This window comes from Coturnix japonica, chromosome 1 (genome assembly GCF_054131305.1).
Source record: "Coturnix japonica strain WE chromosome 1, WE-NBRP24, whole genome shotgun sequence".
Classification (NCBI taxonomy): domain Eukaryota; kingdom Metazoa; phylum Chordata; class Aves; order Galliformes; family Phasianidae; genus Coturnix; species Coturnix japonica.
The window spans coordinates 101,930,587-101,951,827 of record NC_140663.1 but is presented as its reverse complement, the minus strand read 5'-3'; the positions used below and the strand labels follow the sequence as shown (position 1 = coordinate 101,951,827).

The 21,241-nt window shown below is 41.4% G+C and overlaps 1 protein-coding gene across 1 annotated transcript in view; it reads left to right on the top strand.

Annotated features, from left to right (window-relative positions):
- The first annotated feature begins 2,449 nt into the window (after positions 1-2,449).
- Positions 2,450-21,241, top strand: part of LOC107324276 (amine oxidase [flavin-containing] A) — a 41,243-nt gene continuing 22,451 nt past the window's right edge. The window contains exons 1-3 of the mRNA XM_015884172.3: positions 2,450-2,601; positions 16,071-16,165; positions 17,343-17,480. Coding sequence (XP_015739658.3) covers positions 2,523-2,601; positions 16,071-16,165; positions 17,343-17,480 — 312 coding nt within the window. The 5' untranslated portion in view covers positions 2,450-2,522. The remainder of the gene's footprint in view (positions 2,602-16,070; positions 16,166-17,342; positions 17,481-21,241) is intronic.

Here is a 21,241-nt window from a genome sequence, read left to right as displayed (position 1 = left end):
TGAATCAACAACACAGAATGGTTTGTTTGTTTTTTATTTTGACAAAAATAGCTTATTTTAATGCCAATGTTTTTTGCCAAAGTCTGTGTTCTGATACTCAACTGTATTGTCAACATATGGTAACAGTGACAACAGGGAGAAATACAAAATATCTATGCCTTCCCAAATGATTATGGCTGATTTTACTCATCATTTGAGGTAATAATCAGATAGAAAAATAACATGTGACCATGGCTATGGTGTAACCTGAGACAATTGACTTGTTCACATCAACAACTGATGGGCAAAACACACTTATTACAACAAAGAACATTTATTTTGAATACTTTTTTTCCATATTGTCTGACTAAGAAATGGGTGCGTCTTAGCTCATTCTTACATGGCTGTTTTTTCAATGCTGACATAGCCATGATATCAAGTGAATGTTTCACTGTACTACTCAACACCTTTATGCGTGGGGTTGTGTGTTTTAACTGTTCATTTGTTTTGCTGGTAAAAGTGAAAATCTATGTCAGTCTTGTGTCACTATATATATATTAACTTCATATTAACAATTATACATGTTCTCCAAGCTCAGTAAATTATTACTGCAACTCATTCACTGAAGCAGACATAAATCAACAGGGCATATTGCTAGGATGCAATTTCAGCAACAGTAATTTCCTATAGTCACCCTCCAGAGTTGCTCACTGGTTTTATTTGGTAGTACATAGGGAATGGAGGCCATTGGTGAGCACTTCTTTATTATTAATCTCTCTGTTCTGAGCAACAATTAACTTCTTTCCAAATCAAATTTTACCTGCTTGGTAAATGCAATGTGTGTAATTTGTACTTTGATGTCATTTCTCATCATTAGAGCTGCACTAGGTAAAGCCATGTGAATCTCTACTGCTCTTTAGCAAGCCAGCTGCAGCTGCATTCAGCAGCAGAGATTTTTATTTTTTTATTTTTTGGCAACCTCATCTATCATCCAGTTATCTAGATGCACACAAGTTTCCTCATTAGTGAGGAGGATGTTTTTGTTTCTCTCCACCAAACTTGGCTTCTGGATATTGAGGGAAGTGACACTTGGTGACGCTTTTTGTTTGTTCAACTCTCCATGACCCACACAGCAGGGCCAGCAGAGCTGTGAGAGTGGTTCTCTGTATCACTCTCCAGAAGCAGAATTGTTTTCCCCTAGTGAACACAAACAGCTGTTGGTGTGCAGCATGTTCTGCTACCTATCATTCACCATCCTGGGCAGTCCCATTTGAGCAAACTTTACTCTGGCATGAAGCAGCAGCATTGTCAGTGACAATGAGCTGCTGTATCAGTTGGTGGTCTCTGTGAGAGAGCTGTCTTCCAGTTCTGCATTAATATCTGGCACTTGTATGCCTCCACCTCACTGAACTAATTCTGCACACCCTTCTTTTTGTAGAATAGAATCACAGAATTGTTTGAGTTGGAATGGACTTAAGGGTCACCTGGTACAATTCCCCTGCAACAAACAGGGACACCTACAGCTACAACAGCTTGCTCAGTGCCCCATCCACTCTGACCTTGAACAGCTCCAGGGACGGGACATCCACTGTCCCCTGGGCGACCTCTGCCAGTGCCTCACCACCTGTATTGTAAAAAAACTTCCTCCTTGTGTCTGGTCTAAATCTCCTGTATTTGTGTTTGATCTCCTCATGGAGATTAGTGGTTTCATACGTATTTTTGCCTCTGGTCACTGCTTTCTTGCTTTGGCATAATTAGAACAAATCAGAAGTCCTAATTGTCTCAGCTGTGGGAAAGCCGAAGCATTTCTATGGGCATTGCCTGTGTAGCATCAAACTCCCATTCATTCCTTTGGTCCTGCACAGGTATGGAGGTGATTGTGGAAACCGACATGTCTTGGAACTTATATCAATATTTATCATGAAGGAGCATTAGGATTTCCTATAATTATGTGAATTTTAAAGGTCTTCTGTGCTTACCTGGAGGGCGATACACAGGAGGTCTGCCTATTTTTTTTCCACTTAGCTGCCCAGAGATGACATTTACACTTCAGCAATAAAAATGGGCGAGCTGCAGAATGCACCACAACCTCACCACCAGAGCATAGTAGTACAAGTACAAACAGAACCGGTATTTTGCACACTAGCTGTTACTGCGGGCTTCATCGTGGGGAATACGTGATGGTTAACACTTCGTTCTCCATCTCTCCAGTGCTGTTTGTTTCTAGCAAACGCTAATGCTTTGCTGCTGCCACCTGTAACCAGAGTCCCACTCATCTCCAGATGTCCCATGCTCACTGTCAGCAGCGATCAGCACAGCAATAACAGCACAGAAGCTGTATCGCCTATGACCCCCCTTACACCGCACCCACCGTGATACCCGACCGACCCGTCGGGCCGGGAGCGTGGTGGACCGCGGGTGGAGCGTGGCTTATCGAGGTCCCTCCCACTGGCGGCGCCCATTGGCAGGCGGGGCGGGCGGGACGGCGCGGCTCTGTCCGTCTACCGGGAGCCGGTCCCGATCCGCCGCTGAGGAAGGGTGGGATGAAGGCAGCGGCCGAAGCGAGCGGCAGGGCTATGGCCGAGCCGTACGATGTAGTGGTGGTCGGGGGCGGTATCTCAGGTGGGTTTGAGAGAGCGTGGCGTCGGTCTTCGGTGAGACATAGCCGCCGGGAGCGGTCCCGGGGCTCATCCAGCGCCGGAGAACGGTGCTTGGGGCTGCGGAGCGCCCGCTTGGGTACCCGGGATCGCCCCGTCCACGCGGGCACCTCGGGGGATTGGGCGGTCGTTCATGGGATGTCGGGTCTGCCGTCGCTCCGGGTTCACTTGGATGGGAAACAGGAGAGAAAGGAAAAAATCCCATGTGGGCGTATTAGGATGTGTCCGCTTCCCGTGTTGGTTTGCACTTTTTGCTCGTCGGAGAGAAATCTGTAGGGAAAAGTGACTTTCTAACGTCTGCGGGTGTGGAAGTGTGTAGGGATACGTGCCGGCGAGTTTGCATCTCGAGAACGACGGTGTTTTGCATCGGTGCTTTCTTTGAGTTGCTCGTGCAGTGCTGGTGTTGGTGCTCTTTTGCTAAATGCTGCGGAAAGGCGGCTGGGAATACCTGCACTGACTGATTGGTCGCTACAGGTGGTGTTGCTGGGAGATGCACCCTGCAGACAGCTGAGTTCCCCACAGTGGTGGGTGCTTCACTCCTTAGCAGGACAGTGTGTCCCAAAATACGGCTCAGACCCATTTCCCATAGAAGCTGTGGTGCCCCATCCCTGCAGGTTCAAGGCCAGGTTGGATGGGGCCCTGGGCAGCCTGAGCTGGTGGGGGGCAGCCCTGCCCATGGCTGGGGTTGGGGCTCTGAGGTCCCTTCCAATCCAAACCATTCTGTGATTCTGTGATTAAACTGCAATGAATTTATACACAAAGTAGCACGGTTTTTTTTGGTTTTACCAGATGTTTTCCTCATAGCACAAGTCCTTTGCACTTCATCTTTAACGTTCCTGTAAGGCACATAGTCCACTTAAGGAATTACCACGAATAATGTGTGGACTGAGTATGGTTTCAAGGGCTCTGCGAAGCTTCTCATCCCTGGAGGGCACATTGCTCCTCTGGCTTTCCAATCTACGGTAGGAATTTGGAAATTAAACTGGGCATTTCTATTCGACATCTGGACTCATAGTGTGAGCATCAATAGGTTAGTTCAGAACACTTCATGGATTAAAGCCTACTGTCAAGTCTGAAATGGAGTCAAGCAGGAAATTTCAAGGTGTTGCAGTCCCTGAAAGTTTGTCAGAGGCATTAGGAGGACAAGTAAACACCACAACACTCTTGAGGTACAGAAACATTTTTCTTGCCAATGGAAACCCTTATGTCATGCCAGTGGCATAGTTTGCCCCTTAAGGATTAAGACATACATCACTTAAAAAAAGTGACTGTAGAAAAATGAACAATAAATGCCTTATTTCATAATTAAACCATCTTTAATACTGAGTACTAATTGTAGCTGGGCACAGTAATTCCTGTCAGCCCTTGATTTGTTTTGCCTTTCACACAGCTGCTCGGTCTGTACCATGATACCTACACCCCAGCTACGGATGAAGAGCTGATTTCTGCTCTTATAAATGGATATCTAAGATTTCGATTCTGGTGAGATAAACAGTAAAATATGCTCCAGCTCTGGCAGGATTTCCCACTCTACATCTTTCTCATCCCAGAACTGACTTGCTGCTACTTGTTTCTCTGAAGATACATTTCCAGATGGCTCATCTGATAAGGTTACTCTCTCCTCTGCTACTGTTATATTCTTAATACTCTACTTGATGCTTACCAGAAATGATAGGAAACATTGGGATAAACCTGTTCTTTTATACATGAAATGTATATGAGAGACGAGCAAGCTGCTTGCTATTTTGTGAGAGCTTCCCAGTGATGAGACAGTGGCTTTTTAAAGTATTCATATTGTGCCTAACAAAACACATCTCAAATTGTGACTGGCACCTCTGGAGGTATCTGTTTCTTGGAAGGAGGAATGGCCTTGAGAGATAGTTCCTGTAAAAGCCAATGCAATCTTCTTGCCCATCCTCCTCCTGGCCTCTGTATACACACATCTGTATGCATTCTGCACCTGTAGGAAGGGTGCAAGCTGGGCACCAAGGGTGCTTCTTGCACTGAACCCTTTGTGGTGGGAAGAACTCTTGAAAGAAGAACTCTGCTTTGGTGGCCTCTATCACTGGGATCTTTCTGCTGTACTGTGTAGGGTTGTGTTCAAGCTGTCTAAACTGCCCGAAAAAGTACCTCTAGACCCATGCAGAGAGAGAGCTGCAGAGCTTGGGCTTAATTTCTCTTTTTACATGTGTGCGCACATTAAAAGGGTGGATAGTGGCCAGTAAAAGCCCCAGGAACATGTTTGTGTCATGCTTAATGGATAGTGTCCACATTCTGCAGTTAATGCTAATTATAACATTTTATACTCAAGCATGTTAAATTGATATGTGGAGTTAAAGACTTTCCTCATATCCACGGGGAATTCATATGTATACACCTATAATATTGTTCCCATTTTCTCTTTAGAAGACTTTTTAGTGAACTGAAGGTGCTCTTCTGGTTTTAACTGATTCTCACTCTTTGGTTGTGCATTTTGATTTAGACCGTGTCATCCCTCATTTGTCAAGGACAGTAAACTGACAGTGTGTGAGCTGTATCTTATGATGATCTTGTACCTTACTACTTAGCAGGATTCAGGTTAGATAATTAGGAAACATTTCTTCTCAGTAAGAGCAGTGATGCAGTAGCACAGGCTGCCCAGGGAGGTGGTGGAATCACCATCCCTGGAGGTGTTTAAGAGCCGTGTGGATATGGCACTGAGGGACGTGGGCAGTGGGCATGATGGGGATGGGTTGGTGACTGGGCTAGATGGTCTCAGAGTTCTTTTCCAACCTCAGTGATTTTATGATTCTTTAAGTTGCTGTCATACTTGATGCACTGTCCCAGTCCTGTCTCCACTACTTGTTCCCCAAGCTAAGTCCACAGTTACAGGGGCCTTGGGTTTCAGCTCTGTAGCCCTAGGATGGAGAACACCCCATTTCTTTGATACATGAAGTGGATTGCAAGGAGCTCCACCAACTCTCACACTCCTTAAAAACTGCATGTTAATGGCTGTACAGCCCTGAATGCTCTGGGAGTTTTTTACTGAATGCTCCGATATTTCAGCTTTTAAGATCTAGAAAATGATCCTCAGAGCTTTCTAACTAACTTAACTGGGCATATTTTCCCATGGGTAACAAAATGCCTTGTACTGACTCAAAGGCTAAAAGACTTGTTTTAAAAACTTTGGAAGGATGTTTGTTTCCTGAATATTTATATATAGTCAGCCAATTTTGACGAAGATTTTCCAGCCAAAAAGAATCAGCATAAGAACCACACCCTGAAAGTTCAGGATTGAATTAATATGAAGTAATCTGAAACAAAGATTGTGTAAAAGTGTGTAAAAAAAAAAAAAAAAAAAAAATTAAAAAATCACACAGATCTAAGAAAGTGTGAGAATTCCTTGAGAATAGCCCTTCTGAGAAGGACTTGGGGTCCTGGCTGATGAAGAACTGAATATGAGCCAGCAGTGTGCACTTGCAGTCTAGAAGGCCAATGGTTTCCCGGGTTCCATAAGAAGAGGATGGCCAGCAGGGTAAGGGAGGTGATTGTCCCCCACTGCTCTGCACTTGTGAGACCCCAGCTGGAGTACTGTTTCCAAGTTTGTGGACCCCAGCACAGGAAGGATGTGGAGCTTTTGGAATGGGTCCAGAGGAGGGCCACTAAGATGATCAGAGGGCTGGAGCACCTCTCCTACGAAGAAAGGTTGAGGAAACTGGGCTTATTTTGCTTGGAGAAGGCTCTGAGGACACTTCATTGTGGCCTTCCAGAATTTGAAAGGAGTGTATAAACTGGAGGGAGAACAACTGTTCACAAGGGTGGACAGTGATAGGACAAGGGGGAATGATTTTAAACTAAGACAGGAGAGATTTGGGTTAGATATTAGGAGGAAGGTTTTCACGCAGAGAGTGGTGACGCACTGGAACAGGTTGCCCAAGGAGGTTGTGGATGCCCCATCCCTGCAGGCATTCAAGGCCAGGCTGGATGTGGCTCTGGGCAGCCTGGTCTGGTGGTGGGTGACCCTGCATATAGCAGGAGGGTTGGAACTAGATGATGACTGTGATCCTTTTCAACTCACGCCATTCTATGATTCCATGATTGTATGAAGACAGACTGAAAGAGCTGGGCTTATTCAGCCTTGGAAAGAGAAGGCTACAGGGAGACCTTACTGGGGCCTTCCAGTATTTAAAAGGAGTTTATAAACATAAGGAAAATCAACTTTTTACAAGGGTAGATAGTGACAGGACGAGGGGGAATGGTTTTAAACTAAAGGATGGAAGATTTAGATTAGATGTCACGGAAAGTTTTTTACTGAGGAAGTGGAGAGGTGCTGGCATAGGCTGCCCAGAGAGGTTGTGGATGCCCCCCATCCCTGGAGATGTTCAAGGCCAGATTGCATGGGGCCCTGAGCAATCTGTTCTAGTGCTTGAACTAGAGGTTGGCGACTCTGCCTGTGGTGGGGGGATAGGAACCTGATGTTCCTTGAGGTCCCTTCCAACCCAAGCTATTCTATTATTTCTATGATAAATAAACATTGGGGAAAGAAAGATGTGAGCAAAATTTCCCAACTTTTTCACTGGGAAGTTTGGAGTGTATTTATGTGCTGTTCTCAGTTTATGTATGAAATTTAAGACATTGGAAGCCCAGTTTGTCAAACATATGGGTAATTAAGGCTGATTATATACATAATGCAGAACAGATGCATCAAATATGGACAAATATAGCCAAAAGCATGCAAGTCAAAGGGAACCTGTGTGCAAATATTCTGGAAGAATTTTCAGCACATTGCATTACAAGAACAAAGCACAAGGGAAACACTGCCACAATTGAAACTTGCACTAAGGATTGTCATTCTTTGACACAGACAGTTCTTATTTCCAAATAAAAACATGTTTGTTCCTAGCTAGAAACAAGGAGCTCTCATGGCTGAAGAAAACAGATGCTTAGATTTGCCAGCCACATGAAGGAATCAGCAGTGTTTTCTGTTGCATTTATAGAGTCCAAGGGCCATGAATCGGAATGGAACTTGAAATGTAAAAAATACTAGCAATTAGTCTTTATATTGAAATAAAGCATATGATATTCTATGTGATTGGTTTTATTATCCCTTCCATGGAACACTACTTTGCTCCATGATTTGCGATCAAGAACTCCATTTACTTGAGCTACCTACGCGTTGGCTGTGGACTTGGACTGAAATACTGAATAATGAGGAGATGCAGATTTTTCCTTTCTTGCTATATTGGCAGCACAATTTATGTTGTATACTGCTCAGATTGTTTTGACAGCATACCAACCTGCTGGTGGGTGGTGGTGTCAGATAAACTGTCAAACACACAGTTACTGGTAGAAGATAAAAATCAGTTGCACCTGTGTAAATCTGGAATAGTTTTCTGTAGTTCTTTTTTCTAGTGCTACCTGCAGAATGTGTCCAGAATACCCTGGAAGAATGCAGTATCTGCCTCCTAAAACATGGCCTGTACTTCTCTTTTTACATGTGTCCTGTGCTGGGCTCTGGCAACATGATTGGTTCCTGCTTTCTTTCTGTATCCAACAGAAAAGACAGCAGTCAGTGATAATATTGTCATTTGGAGCAAGACATTCCTGTAAGCCACGTTTTTGGATGGAGGAGTAAATGTTGTACAAAGCTCTCTGCTTCCCATCTACTGTTATCGAGCTGAATGTCATTAGGTGAAGAATTTCCTGCAGGAACAGAACAGTGGACCACTCTCCCCCAGTAAAAAAGTGTTAAAGGCCTTATGTACAATGCCTACAAATAAGCAAAAAATATGAATTTCCATTTGCCTCTTTCTTAATTATATGTTCTTATGTTCTACTACCACAGATACAAGATCTTTTGACTGTGGGGCATGTTTGTTTTTTTGTGAAGACACGCCTTTGTGTTATGCTCACTGCAAGATATTTAGTATTGGCCAAAACATAGTTGGGATGCCAAGTATGGAAATGTTAGAGAGTGGTGGTGTGCTGGCACAGCTGCCCAGAGAAGCTGTGGTGCCCCATCCCTGGAGGTGCTCAAGGCCAGGCTGAATGGGGCGCTGGGCAGCCTGAGCTGGTGGGATCAGCACTGCCCATGGCAGGGGTTGGAGTGGGTGGGCTTTGAGCTCCCTTCCAATGTAAGACATTCTGTGATTGCAAGATTCTATTTTCTTTGTCTTTCATCACATTCTTCATGTGGTTTTCTATAGCAAATGCGTCATTTATAAACTTCACCTAACGCAGGTGGTAACCTGACTGATCACATATGTTTCTGTTACTGAATGAAGCATGTGCTCCTTTGGTTTCTGGTAAAAATATCAGATAAAATAGTATATACAGCAGTGTGATTCATTGATTAGCAAATTCAGTGTTCCTAGAAGCATGCTATAAATCTATGGTTAATCTCTGGGAAGCAAGTTTTGCACCACAGTCCAGGCTTAGCTGCAAATTGTTGAAAGGTGGCGAAGAGTATTCCCTTTAGCTCAGTTGTTCTGCAGTCTTAAGAGCATTATTAACTCTGGCAAGCAAAAGAAACAGCCAAGTTGTAAGGGCATACATCAAAATATAGTAGCATAATGAACATAAGGATGGGACAGGCATTGTGTCCCTCCATGGAATACCAGTGCTGACATTTTCAATATTTATGGTAATTATATCATTGATGGTTTTGCAGCTTTTTTTTTTTTTCTTCACAGATTTATTTACCTGACAATTGCTGTTTAACTGATAGAAATCTATTCTGTCTGCTGGTGCTTGAGCACCATAGATGTTTCCATAAACTAGGTGCTATCAAACTACAAACATATTCACATGTAAGGAGAAGGAGAATGCTCCCTTGTGAAGTCCATGCTAGTTAACCTTTTTCTGCCTCTGTTTTTGGGGCGTAGAAGAAGTGCTGGGGAGAGATGTTTACTGCAGCCAGATTTTGGACTTGGAAATTGCATGGGTATGTACGTAGGAGTAGAATTGTCCTCTGAGTACAATTCCCTCTTCTTCATGTGCACTGTGTTTCTGTTAACATTGTCCATGAGAAACTGTCTTTGTACCCTCCAGGACACAGTTTGCAACTGTTTGAAGTGTCTGGACAGTAGCGCCATTGAAACTAGCGAGAGTGGCTTGCTCTAAGTTAAGCAGTGTACTCTGTGACAGAAAATACTTGTTCCTTTATGGTGTAAATCTGAAGTGAATCAACTAGATTATGTTTGATGGACGTTGAGGGGGAGAAATTATATGTATGAAATTCTTCTATCTGAAAAAGAAAATGCAGAAGTGCACCCACATCCCCAGTGCCAATTGCACAACAGGGATAATGAAAAAGCTCACAGAAAGACCAAATGCAGCCTCCGACAAACAGGAAGCTGAGCAGTAGTATTCTGGTGTTAGGCAATGCTGAAAGGAGAAATAAATACAGGCATGTGATCAGCGCTGTGTATTCTTACTGTTCTGTGCAAATTTAAGGGAGTATAATTTAATTAATAAGATCTTTTATGCAGTTTCAGTGGCAATTTTAGATCAGACAGACCTGTAGTATGGAAACAGTACCTTCATTATCAGCCTTCTGTGTGTTGCTGTCCGTTCGTGATTTCCCTGGAGTCAGTCTGATGCAATTGAGTACATTTTGCCTTTATTTTAAAACTCAAGGTGCACCAAAAGATTGCAATGAAAGCAAAATCCTGTGGGGAAGAAAGACAATGAAGAGAAAGGAAGGGAGAGTTTACTCTGTAATCATGATAGAAATGTTTTGCATCTGTTATTGGCAGGTTCATGTTAACTTGGCAAAGTGGCTTTGGGTTGAATAATGAGACATAATTCTTAGGTGGCTATTGCCAGATTTAATTACTCAATTGTATCTTGAAAAAATTAGGCTTTCCGTCAGCAGAACAGAAACAACAATCTCAGTGTTAGCATGCTGTTACAGTGGAACTTTAATGAGGATGTATTGACAATCGCTTTACTTTACTGATGTAAGTTACAATAATGAGCAGAAAAGTCTAAAAATTATTCCACTGTTAATATAAGGAAAATGTTAAGTCTTTCCATAATGATTTTGTCCTTAAATTATTCAATTATAGCTTGCTAGAACACCACAACAATGAGCTTGTAGCCTTTCACAGAATGTAACAATCTCACTTATGTATAGAAGGGTAATGAAGAAAGATTTCAAGAAGGAATGTTGTATTAAGTTGTTTTTTGTAAACTTTCACCCCACCACTGGTTGCATAAAAAGCAAATACACTTTGTGTAAGAAACCAGCAAATAAACATCCAGAAAAACAGCAGACAGTTGCCTTTTCCATGGTAACAGTTAATTTTCTCTTTGTTTTGAAGTGCTTGATGTGACACAGTTTGGCCTCTGTTTGAAAGGTTAAAAGTCCCTGAAAAATCAGGCTTCTCTAATACATTGAAATGCCTCATGTACTTACCAGTGCTTTTCAGACTTCATGCCCATAGCATGATTTTTTTCACCAGATATCTGAGTATCTAGAGACAGCAAGGCTGTGCTGTAGTATAACTTCACAGTCACTCTGGCTGTAACTAACCAAAGTACAGTTCATGGCGAGTGTGCATGACTTGTAATTAGGAAGATGGTGCCTGGTGAGGGACGTGCAGCTGTGGTTTGCAGAATATTTATGACAGAGGGGAGTATCCACAGCTCCTGTTGGGGTCAGCCTCTTCTCCCAAGTAACAGTGAAGGACAAGAGGTAATGGCATTAAATTGCATCAAGAGAGATTCCAGTTGGATATTAGAGAGAATTTCTTCTCAGTAAGAGCAGTGATGCAATGGCACAGGCTGCCCAGGAAGGTGGTGAAGTCCCTGTCCTTGGAGGTGTTCCAGAGCCATGTGGATGTGGCACTGAGGGACGTGGGCACTGGGCATGGTGGGGATGGGCTGGTCACTGGACTAGATGGTCTTAGAGGTCTTTTCTAACATTAATGATTCTAAGATTCATGCATAGTACAGGTGAGCTGGTTTTCAGTTTAAATATCTAGTGTTTACCCAAATGATGCAAGTTATCTGAAGAGAAGGGAGGGGGATCCAAAGCTTTTAGACACAGCGTTGTGATGGTCAGAACTGTTCTCTGCCTGGCTTGGTGATGTTTTCATGATTTTAGATTGCCCCCACTTCCTTTTATTGTGGATATTGCCTTCATATATTTTGCAAATGCTCGACATCCATTTTGTTAGAAGTGCTGTCTCTAGGACAGATGCTGGTAATTTTTGCCTCCTATCATGGCACATCAAGGAATCTGTTTAGTAAGCTGGATTTACAGAGTAAATATTTTGAAAAGTAGAATTACTCTTCATGTGTCCAATAAAGTAGCATCTTTTAATTATTGTGGGTTTTTTGTTTGTTTGTTTTTTATCTCACACCATTTGTGTTACAGAACTCTATCTACTTGGATGCCCTGTATCAATCCTTATAATTAGGCAACTTGGAATTATTCACATTAAGATTTCCCATATAAATGCTAACCTATTTCATAGGGGAACACTTCCCACATTATGTTGCTCTGGTGAAAGTCAAGCTGAAGTCTCTTAAGTCTCAGCCTCAGAATTTATCTATAGGGAGGAACTTTTCTCTCCTGTGAGGTGCAGGCATGCTGTGTATTATTCCTATAGAATCTTAGATTCACAGAATCCTTAGAGTTGAAAGGGACATTTATAGGTCATCTATTCCAACTCCCCTGCAATGAACAGGGATATCCACAGCTAGATCAGGTTGCCCAGAGCCTGGTCCAGCCTGGCCTTAAAAGTCTCCAGGGATGGTGCATCAAGCACATCTCTGGGCAGCCTGTTCAGATGCTTCACCACTCTCACTGTAAAAGAACTTTTCCTTCTATTTAAACTAAATCTACCCTCTTTAAGCCTGAAACCATTTCTCCATGTTCTATCACAACAGACCCTGCTAAAGTGTGTGTCCCCTTTTTTCCTATAGCTCCCCTTTAGCTACTAAAAGGCTGATTTTTCCTTCAGACTACATACAGAATCCAGTATTGTTCTCTGTTTCATCCACGGTGTGTGCTTGATAGTCTGCAGATTGGCATAAAATCATCTTAAATTCTTTTTCTTTTCTTTTTTTTTTTCTTTTTCTTTTCCTTTTTTTTTTTTTTTTTTTTTTAACTGTATCCAGTGTTTTGATGCACTTGAAACCACTTTGCTTGATATCATTATGACAATTTTCTGAAATGAAAGCAGCAGCAGTATGATCTGTGACCGCAGCAATTCTAGGCCCTTAACAGCACTGCAGAATCAATCGGGGAAGAGCTTTCTTGTGTGGTGTCTTCAGACAGAGAGCCTGGTATGAGATTGCCATAGAAACCCTTGTGGAGGATGTATAAGTCATCCGGCTTTGTTTATTCTGATCTAATAACAAGTGAATTTCTCCAGCCAGATACTTCAAATGAGGCATGGTTTTGGCAGGCTCTTTTCATCTTTCTGAGGCAGATAGTATTTTGTACTCACAGAGCGTATGGAGGGAGTATGGCCAGCTATTTGGGGTCCTTTGCAGCTTTATCTCTAGGCCAAACTCAGAGGCTGTGGAAAAGCCAACCAGCACAACACCAGTCTTGGGTACTGGAAGCCATGTTGATGATGGAAGGAATCACAGAATGAGGTAAAAGTCTCCAAGCACAGTGCAATGAAAGGCTGTGAAATAGCACCCGCTGCAGTCACAGGGAGGGCCCTATGTGTGCTCATCAGGGCATAGGTCTCCAGCTTAGGAGGAAGACACTCAGGTGGAGTGGCAGTGATAGAAATATCTGTGCTACTGATGTACAGGCATTCACAAGTGTATCATGAAATGTCTTGCTTGAGTCCCAGCTGTGGCCTGGGAGGTCATAGCCCACTGCTTGGCATGGCCTGGTGTGTCATGCTTGCAGGACAAGTTGGATACTGTGGCTGGTTTCAGAGCAGTGTGTGGTGAGGGGGCATGGCAATCTCTTTTGTGGCCAATAAGCCCATGTCTCAAAAGCACACAGTCTTTGTGACCTGTGGGGTTCTTGAGATGTGCATGTGGAGTCACCTCTGTGTTGTGCACTTCAGTTCAAACCAGAAAGGAGCTGAAGAGTTGACTTCAGTAGCTACATGCAGATATTCTCTGCATGTGAGTGTTGTTGCTAGCCCTCCATTCTCAAAGGAAATTGTTATTTTTGCTTCAAACAAACATATGCACAGTCACAATCTTCAATCAGCATATTTTGTTTGTCTTCTCCCCAGCCTCTATCCCTACCTACCTTTTGTGCTGGTTTTATTCTGTTAAGAGAACAAAACTATTTTAATCTGGGATTGTTCTATTTATTATTATTATTATTATTTATTTTCTGCATATTTTTATATTTTTATATTTGACCTTTTGAGTCTAATCTTCAGCTTTTAATCTTAGGGATATGAAACTATCACCACCTCTGCTTATGCTGTGTCATTGGCTTTTCAAGATTTGCAAACCTGAATTAACAAATTGGTACTGTTTTTGATTCTCAGTCAGGCTCTCTGCCAACTGCCATTAAGTTATCATTATCCGAGTGTATCTCTTGTTCTTTTCCAGTCTCTATAGCTCTGAAGCTGGGTTTTTGTTGTTGTTTTTTTGTTTTGTTTTTTGCATCGGTTTGCAGTGACTCTTGGGTTTACAATAACAAATCTAAAAATCTGTTTGGCTGGAGTGCAAGATTGACAAATAAGCAGGATAGAGAACGTTGGTCGTATTACCATGCATTGTCCATCTTTTAGCTGCTTTTACTTATTAGGACACATGATATAATTAAGGTATGAATCAACATTCAAGTTAACTTCCAACCTAATTCACTGAAACCATTATTCTTCCTAAAGAGCTGAGGCATGGTTATTGCTGTTGTATACAGCATGAAATAAGAGACAAAGTTGTCAGTCTTTGACACTAATGAGGTTATCGGGTTTGCACACAGTCATTTTTTTCATACCTAGACCAGATTTTCTGCCATTTTATGTTCCTATGCATGTTTTCAAAAGAGATGTAACTATCCAATATCTATGCATCCCATACACATAGACCTTATTGTAAAAGAATTACCATTCGTGCCTGAGTGTCTAATTCATAAAGAATATATAAATTCAACTTTCCATTTTATGTGTTTAGGAAATCCACGTTTTTGTGACAGTAACCAATATGAATATTTGAAAAATCATTCTTCCAAATATTAAAATATTTATCTATAAGAAAATGCTGCAGTTTGTGTTTCCAACACTGAAGACTTATGTTGCCTATGTTTATGCTGAGGATGGAAACACTATCAGTAAAAGGGCTTAATAATGAACAATAACTATAGTTAACTATCTTGTCTGTAGTCTCTCATGCAGGAAAAGCTACTGAAAAAAAAAATATATCAGTTTGTAAGATGTTCACTTCTACTGATAAACTTTTTGTCAGTGTAAGACATTTGAACTTCCTCTCCTTGTTTCCAGTAAATTGTGTTCCACTATCATATTAAAAGATCACATGTGCAGAAGTTTATGGGCTGTTCTATATTGTCCTCAGAATAAATGAGTATTCTTGGCACTGCTCAGAACCTTAGAGTGATTCCTCTCATCTGACCTTTTAAGACTTGCATTCTTTGTGGGCTCACAAATGGTTGCTTTTAATCAAATTTTGAAGCAGTGTAATAAACATGAATATAATATTATTATTCCTTACTACAGGGTATCTTAGAAGTTCTGATCAATAAGTCTGGCTTTTGTATACTTAAGGAGGGGAAACAACTCCTGAGGAACAATGCTTCAGTGCCAAATTGCCCTGCAGGACAATGGGATAATCTGATTTCAGAAGCTCATGATTGCTTTTAACAATTTCATTTCTCATTTGTAAAAAGTGAAGAGGACTTCTGTCCTGTTGAATTTTTGGTTTTCTGTAGTGCATCTATCACAAAATCCTATAATTAGATAATTTTGGCTGAGACAGTAATACCTTTTATAAAGTATCTACATACAGGCTATTTGATTGTCATGATCAGGCTCTGTTGTTTAAAATTAATCTTGACAGTGAAGCAGACTCTAATTCTGTACAGAAGAGAGGACAGGGGACAGCAGCAGAGTGGAGAGCTGGGTGAGAGAAATGTGCTTGGACATATCTATTTGGCATATTGTTATTCCTATCACCCTAGCCACGTCTTTCCCTTTCAATGCACTACACAAAAGAAAAATGAGATGCAAGCCCATAATAACAGAGGTTAATTTCTTTAAAAAGTCAAAAATTCTAACCCAGAGGAGGCAAATTTAATCTGTGGAATGTTGTTTATGCAGTTGCTTATAATATGCAATTAAGCAGCAGTCAGGTGATTTCTGTGATAAGACACCATGAAAAGTTTCATAATTCTTGAAGGAATCTTTGAAAACATAGTTCCTGACTATGAAGCCTTGATTCAGTTTTGGACCACTGTAATTAATAGTTGCCACTTGGTTTAAAGCACGCTATCTCTTTTTTTTGTAGGCTTGTCAGCTGCCAAGTTGCTGCATGAGTTTGGGCTCAATGTGGTGGTGCTCGAAGCCCGGGACAGAGTTGGAGGAAGGACATTCACCATCAGGGTAAGTGCTTTGTAAAGTTTGTAACTCAGTGATTCTGTGATTATAGAGAGAAACCATCATCTGAGACTGTGAATGTCAAAATGTTTCTCATCCCATTCCCCTCTCACTTTGCAAACTGTAGCAGGCATGATGGCTATGAGGGAAGCAGCCTGAGCAGGGCCAGACATCACTTGAGCACGGGCATATGTTTTAGCATGGCTTAACATTATCCTGCTTTTAAAAATCAACTGCATCATCTTGGTTGTTACTGAAAGGAAAATGAAAGAAATGATGAGTCACCTGAGGCACAGGGTAATGTGATACAGATGTTAACTCTGCCTCCAAGTCTAAAAATGGGAGAGATTTAAATTAGGTCAGATGCCATTGCTTGGGAAACAGTGGTAAACAGTGGTGTTTCAGTAGAAATAACTGTACATGAAACATAAACAGCATCCCTCTGTAATACTGAAAATGTCTGGCTTCAAATGCTCGCTATAAACAGCATTAAAAATTTAACTGTCTTAAGTGTTACTGTCTTGGAAAATCAGCCTGCTTGTAACAGCATGTATATTAAACTTGTTGCTTTCTGTCTGCTTCCCAAGTGAGCATGATGCTGGTCTGAGTGTTGTGTGCTGGGTGCCTTTGCTGGTAGGCATGGCTAGATACTGATAGCCAAGGTACAGTGGGGTAGATCTGTGGAGTGTTATGCTGCAAAGAAGCTTACATCCTTTGAATACTGCACTGCAGTGCTCAGCATCTACGGCATTAAATGTAAGCAGGTATCTGCAGAGAGAGAGAGGGAAAACAAACAAAGAAGCAAACACAAAACTTTTGCAATGGCAAGTAAAGCATTAGTAGTTCTGAAAGAGTGAGGTTAGACTTCTTACCAAGGTATTTAGTTGGATATTTCTTTATATTTTCATGCCTTTTGTGTAAACAAAAAGCTAATACGGAAAGCCATAGTGAAATTTAAACAAATTAAGCCGTGTTGAACATATGTGTGGTAATGACACTAATCTTTTATGTATCTGTCATTACAGGGCTCAGTATTGCTTATGTTAGTATGCCTTGCCTCCTCTTCATATAGTTGCAGTGCTATGTAGTTCTATTCAGTATGGAATATTTTTTCCTGATTACAGGTGTTGGTACTGAGGAGTTTCCTACAGCATTTTGATTCCTGTATTCTTTCTTTTGGCAGAACAAGGAAGTTAATTACGTAGATGTTGGTGGAGCATATGTGGGACCTACACAAAATCGTATTCTCCGGCTGGCAAAAGAGCTGGGTATTGAGACCTATAAAGTGAATGTAGATGGCTATTTCATCCATTATAAGTGGGTAAGTATTACACCTTTCATGTTCAGATACTTGAAGATAACATTGAATTTTGGAAACTGCTGCAGTCATTCAAGGGGTTTCATTTAAAGCTTGCCCTTGGGAATCCCATGAGCACCTGTTTGAAGTGTTGTTACCCTCCTTTAACTTTCTCGCATTTAGATCAATGATTCTTGTTTTCTTTTGAAAAGGCCTCAAAAAAATTAGACATGTGGCATTCTAAAAATTTGGGATATATTCAGCACCTTATTATCTTTTCACACATTCTCTAATGAATTGTTGCCTGAAAATTCTCTTTCTGAAATACAAGCCCAGTTCAATACTGGAAAAAAGAATAATGCTATTAGATAATATTGAATAATGATATTAAACAACAGTATTATGGGACTAGCCTTGGAGTATTGTCATGTATTTGGCCCACTTAAATAGTTAGCTTCATGTAAGATCTCTCCCAGTCCCTTAGAGTAGGATTCATCTTACTTAAAATTGGATGTCTAGAAATTGTACACTTGTCTTCTGGCTCTTGGTGAGGAACAGGCAGTTCCCAGGCTCAACATAAACACTGTGTCTGAGATTTGAGATGGAGGGTGTTTGAATGACTCCTTCTGGTTAGGTATGGTTATATGAATGAAGTGAACTGAAATGAAAACTATCTTTAGAGTAGTTTATCCGCTCTTGTCTTACTTTAGCCCACCAGTTTTTTACACAGGTCCTGCTCAGGACCAGTACAGAGGGAGGGAGGTAGAGAGAGAGACAAAGGTATAAGGTATGAAGTGTTCATCTTAGTAACTCACAAGTTAGTTTCCATTATTTATTTATTTTTAATATCTTTTTGCTTTGGTAACTTCCCAGACATTGGCAGAACAAGGCTTGAAGCCTGTATGAAGCAGAATTGACCTGCTTGATAGAGGCAAATCTATGTGGAGGATCCTTAACTGATTCGATTTTTATTATCTTCCTGCTTTTTCTTCCTAGTATTAAAGCAATAAGCTCATGCTGGAAAGTTTAATGGCCTACTTCAGTAGATTCTCCTTACTAGAGAGATTCATGCCATGCTCATAAAGTAGTCACTCCACTCAAAATATTAACTGCACCACCTGGTGTAAAGTTGACATAGCTCCATGGCAAGAAAAATGGGACTGATTTTACCAGCTGTATGTTTGGCCCACTGTATTTAATTTAAGCACACATGTGGAACTCTTTGCTTCTTAAAAGGCACTTATCTTGTGTGTGTTAAATAAAAGGCTCTAACAGGTTTCATGAATTTGAGTCCTTAATCCATTTTGACACTGAAGATACAGCTTTTTCTGTCCCTTATCACATTATGCATGTCCTTGCTAATGACCAAGTAATTTTGTAAGTTTTCTTTGAAGTGGAATCATGTTCCTAAGCAAGAGGTAGAATTATGAGCTGCTAGTTGGATCACAGGCTGTGGGTCAGTTCTAGATTGGGCACTGTGGTCACACCAAGCAAACCAAGGTTCCCAAGAGAGGCGTAGCTGTTGTTGAACAGGAGGACAGCAAAGAGAATCTGAGGTCTCCCCATGTGGAAAGACTTAAACACTGAATAAACAATAATGTGCTTTTCCTCCAGTGGGTCTCATTACTCACACAACCTCTTCCCATGAGTTGCAGGCTTTTTGTTTTCTTTCCCTAACGTTTTTCACTGCTTTTTTTTTCCTTCCTTGAGAGCTCATGTAGTCACTGTGTCCTTTGTTTCAGGGATTTGTTATTGAACTATCTCTACATCCTATTTCTGCTTGAAACTTTTTGAAAACAAACTGTGCATTCCAGTCTGTTGGCTAGATTGATGAGTGCTCAGTGATCTTAGGGCTTGTTTTTTTTATCTACCATGCACTTACAGTGAGTGTTCCTGGTAGGGATTTGTGCTTTCTTTACTGTAGGTGTACGTCTCATATTCATCAGAGGTGCTTAGGGAACCCAAAGTAGTATTTCATTGATGATAAAAATTGTACTGCTGCAAAAATGAATTGACATTAGAGAATATTGCCCCCGAAATTCAATATTAATCTAGAAGAGCAATGTGTTCAGCTTCTTGAATACTGCCAGCTGCCCTTTGAGTTTGAGGAGTCTGACTGAAGTCTTTTCCCCTTGCATCTCATCTACTGTTTCTGTCCATTAATAGCTGTTGAGGAGCACGGGAGGCAGTATCAGACAGGAGGAGATCTTCCTAAGGGCCTATCTCTGGACTCTACAGTTTTGTTAGAGGTGAGAGGAAGAGTTGTGTTGAGGAAAGGCCAAACATTTCTTTAGATGTACTTCTGACAGTCATTCGTTTAATTATATGTGATCCCCCTCATGCCCAGATGAAAAGCTTTTTGGCTGTTTGTTTACCACAGTGGTTGGTTCAGTTTCACTCCTTCTTCAGGTTTCCAGGATACAGCTTGGGCTGGGTTAGGGAAAAGTAGGAAAGTGATTTATCCAGAAGGGGAAGCTGCCAAGGGAAAGTGGAAATTCCCCCGAGGGATTTCATGAACTGCTCAGCTCTGGATGGAATTTTTCCAGTATGTTTGTGGAAAAATCCCACATGCTAGATGCTTTAGAAACTGCATTGCTTGGTGTGTGAGGGGTTGCTTTGTAGTCATGGTTTATTTGAAATTCCAAAACTGTAATTATAGTTTATCTTTTCTTTTATATACTCATTCACTCCCATCAGTTAGCATGGTAACATGAACTGCTTTGATATCAATCAGAAACTTGTTTGTATCTTGTTGCTGAGAATCTGTAACTTCTGGGTGTAGGTTTTGTTGCCAGACTTTCTTTCCATCCAGATTGCTCCATGGCTGCTTTCCCATAGTTCATAAGGAGCACTTTTTTGATTAAGAAAAGGCAGATGTGCTGAGGTTCTTCTCTCCAGAAGGGGAAGATAGCTTTGCTTTTTTTACAGAGGTCCTTGAAGGCTGCTGTGCTCTATTTTCATCTTCTTTTTATCAGAAGAGCTTAGAATGTAAAGGCATTCATGCTTTGGTATAGTATTAAAGTAATTTGATTTTTTCACTCCTTCATAAACATAAAGACACCACTGATATTTAAATATTCTATTTATTTCATAGATATCATCAACGGTCTTAGTAGTTAAGAAGCCTTTAAGGTTGTAGAAGACTGTCTAGACTAGACTACCATCTAGTCCAGCCATCCACTTATTACCACATTACCCACTAAACAGTGTTCCTAAGCAAAATTGTCCATTCTTGGGGTGGTGTCATGACTTAGGCTGTATTCCTGTAGCAGTGGCTACAGGCTGTGGCTTAACCCTGGGCAGAGAGAAGTCAGATTTTGGAGGGCACAGCATCTTTCTGAGGCTTTCTTGCTAGTCATGGAACTACAGTGCCTGGGGATATAATTTCTTTGGATTGATGTGGAATAACTAATCCAGGCAGGCAGCAGGACACAACTCTGAGGTCTGCAGGAAAGTATTCAACATGCCAGGATATGGAAAAAAGAACTGGATAAACTCCGTGAGGCGATCAAGCAACCTTGTGTTAGCATGGGAACAAAGCCAGGAGGCTGTTTGTCTTTCAGTTAAGAAAACAGTAGTTCCCAAAATAATCTACCCAGAACACTATAAACTTGTTTAAAAATGGACTCCTTTAGGATCTTGGCTGTTCGCAGTGACCTTCTCTGTGAAGCATGCAGCCAGAGCTCCTGTGCCTTGCAGGGAGACAGTATTAAAAACCAATGAATAATTCACGAACCTCATGCCATTGGGGCTGGATTAGTCCCTGCTATGGTGGAACATCTGTG